This window comes from Orcinus orca, chromosome 18 (genome assembly GCF_937001465.1).
Source record: "Orcinus orca chromosome 18, mOrcOrc1.1, whole genome shotgun sequence".
Taxonomy (NCBI): Eukaryota; Metazoa; Chordata; class Mammalia; order Artiodactyla; family Delphinidae; genus Orcinus; species Orcinus orca.
In genome coordinates, this window is record NC_064576.1 from 62450282 (window position 1) to 62461561 (window position 11280).

Here is an 11280-nt window from a genome sequence, read left to right on the forward strand (position 1 = left end):
AGAGGCACAGGGCAGTAAAGTGACTGCCCAATGTGTCATAGTAATGCAATTTTCACATTCCTAGCCATTGCTCTTCTTTTACACAATTAAAGATGGAGATAAAACATTTAAGCAAGTTTGACTATAGAGTCCCCTATCCATCAATAATTACCGAAAATAATTTCAGAAGCCTTAAGTTCAGGCACTCGCCAAGACCTTTCAAAGGGAAAAGGACAGTCTCTTCAACAAATGGTGTTGGAAATACTGGATGTCCACATGCAAAAGAATGAAGCTTACTTCATTCTACACCATATACCAAAATTAACTCAAAATGGATTAAAGACGTAAATGTAAGACATAAAGCTAAAACTCCTGAAAGAAAATATAGGGGGAAAGCGTCAATACATAGGATTTGGCAATGATTTCTTGGATATAACACTAAAAGCAAAGGCAGCAAAATAAAAAATAGATATATTGGAATACATCAAAAATTTAAACTTCTGTAAAAAGGACAATCAACAGAGTGAAAAGGCAGACCATGGAATGGGAGAAAAATCTGCAAATTGCACATCTGATAAGGGGTTAATATCCAAAATATTTAAAGAACTCCTACCAACAACGGAAAAAAATAACAAAAAATAAGCAAAGGTCTTGGATGTTTCTCCAAAGCCAGTATACAAAAGTCCACCCAGCATATGAAGAGATGTACAATATAAATAATAACTAGGTAAACGCAAATAAACCAATGAGATATCACTTCAAATCCATTAGGATGGGTAATATTAGAAAAAAGGAAAATAGTGTTATCAAGGATGTGCAGAAATTGAAATTCTTGTGTATTATTGGTGGGAATATAAAATAGTGCAAACTTTATGGAGAACAATATGGCATTTCCTTAAATTTTTTTAAATAGAATTACCATACAATCTAGCAATTCCACTTCAGGGTATATATCCAAAAGAGCTGAAAGCAGGATCTCAAGAGACATTTACCCCATGTTCATAGCAGCATTATTCACAACAGCCAGGAGGTGGAAGCAACCAAAGTGTCCAACAACAGATTAATGGGTAGGCAAAATGTGGTATATGCAAAAAAATTTTTTAAATGTGGTATACACGTACAATGGAATATTATTTTAGCCATAAAAAGAAATGAAATCCCAACACATGCTACATGTATGAACCTTGAGGACATTATGCTAAGTAAAATAAGCCAGTCACAAAAAGACAAATACTGTATGATTCCATTTATAGGTGGCATCTCTAGAGTAATCAAATTCATAGGAACAGAAGGTAGAATGGTGCCGTTCTTTGATTGCCAGGGGCTGGGGTTAGGGGGAAATGAGGAGTTATTGTTTTGAAAGGACTTTCAGTTTTGAAAGATGAAAATGTTCTGGAAATTGGTTGCACAATAATGTGAATATACTTAACACTACTGAACTGTACATTTAAAAATGGTTAGGATGGTAAATTTGATGTTATGTGTTTTTTACCACAATTTAAAAATTAGAAAAAAAAGTTCAGAGACTTAAAAAATGTCTCCAGTTCATATTCAGCACAGAATGTTCAAGTATAATAATCTACTTTCTTTTGAAAAGATATCTATAGGTCAATAAATACCAAACTATTGTTTACATATTTCTTGATAGCCTAAAGGAAACCAAAAACCCAAATGGGAATCAAGTTTTCATTACTTCACCTACCAACATTAAAAGAGAAGCCTTTATTATGTACTACCTGAGAACTAAATGGGTACTGCTGCTTTGGTAAAGGGAAAAAAGCAGTATTATTAGAAATCTACCTGAATTATCTGCTAAGTTCACAAATAGCTCTTTATGCTGAAGAATAAAACTGGCTAACATTATTCTCCCTAAGATTCATTCAATTTGATGGTGTCTAAAAGCCACCATTTTTCAATGAGGTAAACACTTGGAATAGAAAACCCTCAAAAAATTAAACACATATTATACTTCCTTTCATGGTATTACTCAAGGATTGTCTTCACCAAAGGCATACAGTAGTAGGTCAGGTACCATTCTAAGTCCTAGAACAACTGAATCAGTACTAGTACCTTCAGTAGTAGGAGTGTGCAATCAGTCCAGTGACAAAAATGATGAACTGCAAGCCAGAGTAATATTTAGCAGCTAAACCTAACTGGAACCTAACTTAAAAAATAATAATAAACAATGTTGAAAACATTGACAGAAAATAGAACAACTTGGAAAAGTATGAAAAATAAACCGATCTACATAGGAAACTTTAATCAGACCTCTAAAACTTTATACATGTCCAAACTTTAGATATTAAGGCAGGTTCAAATTTTCAGTGGCTCTCAAAAGATCAGCATTATTTGAAACTCTGGTGAATACACGTGGAAAAAAAAATCTATCAAATTTAGCGGCAAGGATAAGCAATTTAATAAGTTGTTACTATAATTTATAAAGAAAAGACTGACTACATTGTTCCATGATTGTACAAGTATCAGCAAATGGTACTGATTATCCAAATTAAATATTTGTAAGGACTTCTATATGCAAGGAACTTGGTGAGATATCCAAAGTGCTTGAGAAAACATTCACCAAGAATCATTTTTTTCTCAGCTACTTTAACCTAACTGATGCCCTGCAAGTTCTTAGTATCCTAGCTAATAACTGAAAGATGTTTTATTTGTAGGTATGCCAACTAAACTTATGCAATATAGATATAGATATTAAAAATACTCTTGGAATTGATTATGGAAACCACATATGTGCATGTATGTGGGTAGTGGGAACACGTGTGGAAATATCTATATAAATATACAGATACATATATATATATAAACCCCATTTAAGTGTTTAAGAAAAATTATTCCAAAACATATAAAGGTTTTTAGATGTTCTATAAAATCAATATGCCCTTTCATCTAGCTCACCTTTTCTCATTTCCTTCAACTACTGAGATTATATACAAGCATTTAGTACTGTGGGCTCTGAAGATCCTAATATAGATCATGAAACGGGAAGTATTTACAAGAAACACTGAGGTTACAGAATACTGGTACTCCACAAAAAATAGGAGATAACCTTACGAAGAAAATACATGAACTATATACAATATTAAATATTTGAGACATCCAAATTCTTGATAATTTATCCTTTTCTGAATACAAAATGTATATTTAAATCAGCAAGAAAAAAATCTTATGATGAAAAATGTCTTCTGGGAAGATGTTTTCTTCTAATTAATCATGAGAATCACAATCATTAGACTCAATCATTGTCAATTTTCATTTGGAAAATTGTGGCTTCCTTAGTTATTTTAATGCTAGTATCATTTTCATGTGCCAATTCAGGATATTACTCCTTGCATCCTTGCTTATTCATCAAAATAACTGAAAGGCGTAATCTCTCCCCTCTGTTGAATTAATAAATCTTAACATACAAAAACATCCTATCTCCAGGCTCTTCTCTTGGTCAAAGTGGTAAGAGCACAGCAGGACCACCTTCAACCTCAAACTTTTTGTGAGCTTTATAGACAAGAACTTAAGCATCCTCTGGTGGAAGATGGCAACTGGGAAAAGGAAAATACGGGTTTAAATTACAAATGTCCTCAGCCTCTCCATGACCATCAGTTTTTTCTAAGGAAACACCTAAGCCATATTTTTAATAGGAGGTAGAAGGTAAACGTGTCTAAACGCCTTTCCCACTTATGAAATGTGATGCAGAAGATCAGGAAATTAGTAGTTCTGCTATACACTGACAACCTGACAACCAAATAATAACAGTTAGTATATCCAATAATAAGGAAATAAGGATAACTGAATAATGGCAAGTTTCATCTGTCTTTGAACTCAAAGTTTAGCTCAAAACCTTAAGCAATAAGACTGCACAGTGCTACAGATAACAAAGGAAAATGAAAGGGAAATAAATCCATTATTTTAAAGAAACAAACTAAAAAGTTCATGGCAAATCTGCCCAACTTACTAAAAGCTGAAAAATAAAGCAGCATGAAAGGGGAAATAGAAAAAGATTAATGTGTGAGAAAATACATGAAATGCAATTCCGTAATTCCATAAAGATAGAAACAAAGTGACTCCAAGTTGCAACATATACTTTAAATGCAACAGAACTACATTCAATCATTTTCCAAAGCCAAAGATGTTCAGGCACTGAAAAGTTACCCTTAAAAAGTAAAGCATAAACATTTCTAAAACAAGGGAACAATTCTGCTTCTTTCTATATAAAGAAACCAAACGCTGTAGTTGTGGGAAGAATTTCCCTGAAATTTGTGAAACTCCTGAAAACTGTGGCTCATGGAACTTGGGAACAAGAACAAAATGTGTGCCTAAAAGTATCACTGTGGTAATAGTGCTTCGCACAACATAGGAACTGAACTCCTTGGATTTAATATTCCTTTGTTATGTGTAACATTACACATTCTTCAGTATCTTTTACTTCCCAGGCCAGTTATCTCAAGAAGTGTTATAATGGACCACCTTGCATTATCCCATAGTGAACCATCATGTGATTTAATGGTCTCGTCTCATCTTCAAAGAGATAACAGCAAGTGCAACAGAGGAACTGGGAGAGTTAAGGGAGAAAGGAAGGGTTCTTTCATATTTTCAAACAGCCTCTTTTGCAAGGGTTTGGAGTTTAAAAACAAAACTCTGGACCTGTCATTTAATTCAAGAATGGCTTCAGAATTCTTCCTGCATAGTGCCTTACTGGACACACCCCAAAAGCTGAGAAATCTTAATGTACTCAGCCAGTTAGTACACTACAATGAAAACCTTCTTACCTTTCAGAGCTATATAATATGGTTAAATTAAACCCTGATACAACAAATAGAATAATTTCCTCTAACATTTTAAGACCACTAATCAACTAGTGTCTGTCAGTCATTGCAAGAGTTGCACAATTGCCTGTGGACAGACTACCAGAGAAACTGAGTGTGGTGAGGCAGGATGTTTTCCCGTTTATTTCCTGAGTGAACTTTAAGGTTAAAACTAAATTTATGTCAACTTCATAGCAAAGAATTCAGATTCGAATTCTGAACACAAATACATTTTAAAAAAAGAAAAAAAAAATGAGGGCTATAAAATCATATACAGTGTGGTCATTGTTTCACTTTTGGATTATGTGCATACTGGATTTTAATCTGAAATGTTTTACACTTGTATTTCACGTTATACAGTTTCGGGACTGGACTGTTTTTCCACAAAAAGAAAAATCAACTGTTTTTCCACCTTAATAGTCAACCTACCTGCCCATAGTTGTCTATGCCAGTTACTAATCTATTTAAATTTAATAAATCAAAAGCTGTCCTTAGGGATTGGCCAAGAGTCGTAAGTCCTTCAGCCTGAAGGTTTTTCAGTTCATTCATAAACGTTGCATGGTTTTCTTTCCATCCGGCCTGAAAAGAAAAACGTAAGAATTTTTTTTCATCTTTCAAAGCCATGTGCACACGGACGGCCGTTACAATCTGCCGTTCACCAAGGAGCTGCTTCACTTTGCTGCACGGTTTTGAGTAACGTGTCAATAACGCATCACTGCTGAGGAAACTCTCTTCCAAAGGAGGCCAAGAATAAACCTGCTGGCTCTACAGCTTTCGTCAGCTACCAGCCTTCGTACTTTATAACTTCCCCGGGAAGCGTACTCCCCAGCCTCATACCCAGAATTCGGGGATGCAAAGATACTGGTGGAAAGCAGAAGTGAGCGGGACTTGCGAAGTTCACCTAGCGCGCTGTCCCACCGGCCCGCGGCCCTCTCGGGGAGACTCCGCAGCCCCAGCCCCGCGGCCCCCGCCCCCCTCCCCGGCCTCGGGCCGGTTCCCCTTTAATGCAGACCCAGGCTCGGCGCTGCCGGGCCCGGCTGTCACTCGGGCTAACTTGAATAAATATCCCCCACAGTTCATTGCTGCCGCTCACGCCGCGGAGGGGAAATGTCGGCCATGTTGATCGCAGCGCCGCCGCCGCCGCCGCCGCCGCCGGGCCGGGCTGGGGAGGGGACGGCGGTGGCCCGGCGACTCCGCGCCGCGCCAGGACGCTCCGTAGCGGGGGAGGGAGTGGGAGCCCGCAGGGGAAAAGACCTCAGCGCCTGGAGCACAGCGGGTGGGGGAGGGGAGCATAATGAAGGGTGAATGGGGGGGCGGGGAGGGTGAGAGAGGAAGGAACAGGGAAGGGAAGGGGGAGGGCGAGGGCTGTTACCTTGATAGCATAGGGCGGCTCTTCGAAAGTGACCAGCATATACCTGTCTCCTCTGCTGGCAGGGTCCCGGGCACGGAGCTGCGGGAGAGCGGGTGGGGAACGGGAGGAGGAACAGGGCGGGCGAGAGGGAAGCACAGAGGCGAGGTTACCAGGCGGAGAAGGGGCGCCCAGCGGCCCCGCCGCCCCCCACAGTACCGCACACGCCGCAGCCGCCCCACACACACAGATCGGCCCCCGCACACCGCCCGGGGCCGCAGCCCCGGCCCGGGCCGAGCCCGGCTTGCAGCGCCCGCCCGCCCGCCCGCGCGGTGGGGGAGGGGGTCCCCGAGCCCGGCAGCTCCCGCAGTCAGGTCCCCGACACCTCCGCCTCGCCGCCCCCGGCCGCCCTCCCCCCACCCCTGCCGCCCGCTGGCCGCCGGACCGGGGTCGCCGCCCGGGCTCGGTCAGTCGGTACCTTCATGAAGGTCTCTACCGCGCCTTTGGCCGTGTCCAGGTAGGTGGTGCCCAGATGGCTGCGCTGGTTCATAGAGGCAGACGTGTCTATCAGGAACAGTAAGATGGGCATAGTGCTGGCCGGGGACACCGGGGCCCGAGGTGGTGGAGAAAGAGGAGATGGTAGAGGTGGAGGCGCCGGTGGCGGCGGCGGCGACCGCCGCTACGCGGGGCGGGGGAGCGCGGCCCCCGGGAGGAAAACACGGTCTGGGTCTTTCCTCCGGCTGCGGGGAGTTTCTCCCCCGATAGTTGAGAGGAAACTCCCCAGACCCAGTCCTCCCAGTCGTACCCCCGCCTCCGCCTCCTCCTGCCTGCCTGCCCGCTGGGGCGGGCGCCCGGCCGTCTGTCTGTCGGTCCGTCCCCCCCGCCTCGGGGGTCCCGTCCCCGCTCCCGGCCCCTGTGTGTGTCCCAGCGGGAGACGGGCCTGGCTCCCAACCCCACCCCCGGTGCAGGGAGTGGGGACCTGGGAGCTGGCGAAGAGGGGAGTGGGCTGAGGGGAGATTGGCCCTGGGGCTGTTGGGAGAAGTTTCAGGGACTCCCTCCGCACCCCGGCGGTGTCACCACTTTCTCAGCCCCTCTCGCTACTGAAGCGCTTTTCTCTCTCACACTCCGGTTTTAACTCGGGCAGGGGCTGCAGAGGCTCCGCCCCTGACACGTCCTCTAGCCACGTGATGCACCGCCCCGCTAATCTATTGGCTGATCCCTGGCCTCTTATTAGCATATTCAAACAGCTCAGGGGCGGGGGAAGCTTGGAGGCTGGCTCCGGGAACAGTTTTGGAGCACGCGCGGAGGCGGAGCGTCGGGTGCGCGCGAGAGCGAGCGCGAGGGGCGAGCAGGCGGGCCGGCAGACGCGGAGGCGGGCTCCGGGAAGGGGCGGGGACAGCCCGCGGAAGGACGGCGGTATGGGGGCGGGGGCCGCGGCCGTGAGTCTGCGCGTGAGGCCCGTCGGCCTCTCCTTGGCTGGTGGAGGTGATAGGGGTCGGAGGAAGGGAAATGGAGGCTGGCCTCAGCTCCTGTTTCGAGGTCGCTGTAGCGAACCCCTTCCCCAATGGGCGAGTGAGGAGGGGATGAGTAGAGTGATCCAACGCCCGGTTAGGAGTCGGGGCAGGCCGGCGGTCATCCTCCGGATGAGGGCTCGGGGCCCGCGGTCGTCGGAGGAGGTTCCTTGGGCCTCGGAGGGCCGGCCCCAGCGCGGGCGGGCCCGGGGCGGGGGAAGGGAAGTGAGAGGTTGTTTATGACCAGGGACTAATCTTCTCCGCGAGTCACTCCGCTCCCGTAGGGGAGTGGGGGACGAGGGGCGATCCTCGTCCGCAGCCTCGCTCGGCCTTGGGCAGCGACCGAGGGTGAGGGCTGGACCTAGCCAGGAGCCCTCTCGTTGGAGGACCCACCAGAAAGGGAACAAACCCTTTTTTTCCGAACTCAGCCCTAAAAGGGCAGCGGGGGAAGACTCAAATAGCGATAAACAGTTTATTGCCCCTTTTATACTCGGGGAAAAATAACCCGTCCTACCCAAAGAAATAACCTCTCACAAGCCATGTTTACTTAGGGCCACAGAATATCAATCTCAGAGCTAAAAGGGGCCTTAGAAAGGCAGCGTCCATTACTCTTGTTTTTAGATGAACAGACTGACTTGGCTTGCCCAGGTGACACATAGCATGGGTTCTCCATAGCCCTGCCAGTGCCCTTTCCTTGCACTCTATGCTGTCTCAGACTCGATCCAAATACTGCCTGAAGGCAGACGTTCTCGGATAAAACCAGCCCGTCATCAGGCTTGATGGCATAATGATTCCTCTCCTAAATTATGTCCGAGGAAAAGTTGCTTCAAATATACTAGTTGAAAACTTAAAGACGTTGCCTAAAATACAAGTTGAATGAGGGACATACGACCTGTGTAAGACTGTGTAGAGATTTATAGGGCCTCTCCTATTGGCCTAGCATTTCGATTGTTTATCCTGAAATTCTTAATTATTTCCCTACTGGTCACTCAAGTTGTTCCTATTACCATTAACACAGAACAGACATGTTTTGTGGCACTTTTTTTAAATTTTGAATTTTATAACTCGGACTTTTCCTAATATTTAAGACAACCTCTGAATTTTTGTTAATTTATAGTAGGGCTATTCAGTAATATGGCGTTCTGTATGCGCCATAGAAGAGTAAAATACTTTTAAGAGATTTGGACTTCTAAAAGTGGAGTAGCGAGCTTACATCCAATATTTGCTTAGGACCAGTGGAGTTAAAAAATGGTTAAAATATTGCCCCTGCCTTCAAAGAGTTTGTGGGTTTTCTAGAAGAATATTGCCTACATATTATTAGCTACTACAGAGTAGAAAATGATTAGATACTAAATAATTCAGAAAAGAGAAAAATTTATTTCCCTAGGGTAATGAAAGAACAAATTTTCCAGGGTCAGTAGGTTTAAGCGGTGCCTTAAAGCAATGTTTCTCAAACTGGGATCCTAGACCCTGGAGATAAGAATTAGAGTTCTTTGATACTTTTAAGTTTTTTGTTTTCATTTTAATGACAATATACAAATTGTTTTATTTAGTTATAAAGACAAATTTTTTCTTTCAAAGTGATAATTTGCAACTGAAAGATTTTCATAGAGTTGGTCTTCAGATTTCTCTATCAGTGCTTTCAAACTGTGTTCTGTGGACTCCTGCCTTTCAGAAAATGTATTTTCTAGGATCATAATTTCTTTTACGTTTCTCAGGTTTGAGAAACACTGCTTTAAAAGATCGGTAGGATTTGGGTATGTGGGTAAAGGAAAAGAAGCTGCTGGTGAAAACTCCTTCTAGACGTTGAAGATGTAGTAAAGAAAGGAAGTTAGCACAGCATTGCCAATGGCTTCCTGGGGAACAATCAAGTTCAGCTAGGCTGGAGCACCAGGTACATGAAGAACAGCATAAGATCCAGAAAGGTAGGTCAGGTCTGGATGGTAGAGGGCCTTTATTCCAGGCTAAGAATTTTTTTTCATATAAATTGGAGTTTTTAATTAGGGTGCTGTGTACAAAGCAGTGTTTGAAGGGAATCGAACTAGACGAGTGAGGTAGATGAACATGCATTAATAATGACCTTACCTATTGCCGTTACTTGAAATCATTTCCAGCGGAGCCACCATGGTCTTTCTTCCCTGACTCCATGGAGTTGGCAGATTGTTGCACTAGGGTCGTAAGTGGAGATGTATGGCAGAGCCAGGATTAGATGCAAAGATCAGGAGAGCCAAGTCCAAGGAGCCAACCTGGAGCATATAACCAGAACCTATGCTTGTGGTGGCACCTGAGATCAAAGGCCAGGTTTCCAGTTCAGAGGCCCAGAAGTGCTGGAAGGCAAGGCCCCAAGGCAGAACAGGAAAAAAATCAGGACATACATAGGCAGCAAATCAAGAGGCAGTCCAAAACCAGGAAGCATTGACGAGTGGTCCCTAGACAAAATTGTGAAATAGGCCAAGTTTATTCTTAGTGACTCTGGTTGGCAATTAAGCTATTAGTTGGTGATGGCTTAAATTAGTGGTTCTGGGCCAGGAGATGTACATCAGCATTATCAATAGAGCTTAAAAATAATAATGAAGGTACCAAATCCCCAAACCCAGAGGAAAGTGATACAGTAGAATTGGGATGGGCCCTCCACCTCTCATTTTTTAAAAAGCTATTCAGGTGAATCTTAAATAATGCTGATTAAGAGCTATATGCTTAAAGTATAAGAATATGTGTCTAGCATCTAGTAGTACTCAGTAAATAACTTTAAAAATTCACATACCCTTAGAGTTATTACATTTCTTAAAACTCCTAAAATAAATCTGCAAACTAAAAGGGAAAAAAACTATAAATGTGACACCAATATAGATAACAGTGGAGTTCCATAACATGCATATTTAAATTGCTTGAATTCAACTATATTTGACAAAAAGGAAAAAGAGAAAACAAAATAATGCCAGAGACTCCCACTGTTCCCCTCAGTGAGCTTTGGCCTTGCAGGAAGCACAAGATGGGAAACATGAATCTCTTCTTCACTCAATCTCTGTGATTCTAGAATGTGATTCCAGAAAGATTCTGGTTATATGCAGGCTTATTTTTCTAAAACATGGCCCCCAAATGCAAGCCAACTATTTCATCAGACTCAACTGAAGAAACTGAACTCTTGCAATGCTAGAGGGAAAACTAGTTGGAGTAGGGTGTGCTAAGCCCTGTGCTGTTGCAGTCTAAGGGATTAGAGAAGACTTTTCTGGGAGGACATTGGTGGGAAGAAGTATGTGGGAGAAAACATGCTCTTTGCTGCTGTTTTTAAAGGAATGCTGCCCAAATGCTATGGCTCCGATTTAAAAGGGAATGAATTAATTATACAAAACCCTCTGAAAGAATGGTGACTCTGGCTTAAACAATAGCCTAAATTGTTGAAATGGAGCTATTCTAACAATTAAGAACTGATGAATTATATTCATTTGTAGGAGCCAACCAGAGCCCTTTTAAATTATTTTAAACTAAGCAGGGTAACACGGTTTAAAAATAATTACGTGCCAGTGACTTGGCTTATGGTATCTGGTTGTACCATCTGAAAAGAATAATCAGATGAACTTAATGTTCCTCACATGTAACCTAACAAAGTTTCTTTTGGCTGTCTTAC

At 43.3% G+C, this 11280-nt stretch overlaps 1 protein-coding gene across 2 annotated transcripts in view; it reads right to left on the reverse strand.

Moving 5' to 3' along the window:
- Positions 1 to 7247, reverse strand: part of INTS6 (integrator complex subunit 6) — a 90690-nt gene extending 83443 nt beyond the window's left edge. Inside the window, exons 1-3 of one of the 2 annotated variants that reach the window (XM_004274617.4) lie at positions 6620 to 7247; positions 6166 to 6243; positions 5223 to 5372 (exon numbers count right to left, since the gene is read on the reverse strand). In XM_004274617.4, the coding sequence (XP_004274665.1) occupies positions 5223 to 5372; positions 6166 to 6243; positions 6620 to 6730 (339 nt within the window). In that variant the 5' untranslated portion in view covers positions 6731 to 7247. Of the gene's footprint in view, positions 1 to 5222; positions 5373 to 5886; positions 5908 to 6165; positions 6244 to 6619 lie in introns of those variants that run through there. The other variant, XM_049701049.1, reaches the window with a different exon arrangement.
- Between the last annotated feature and the right edge of the window lie 4033 nt (positions 7248 to 11280).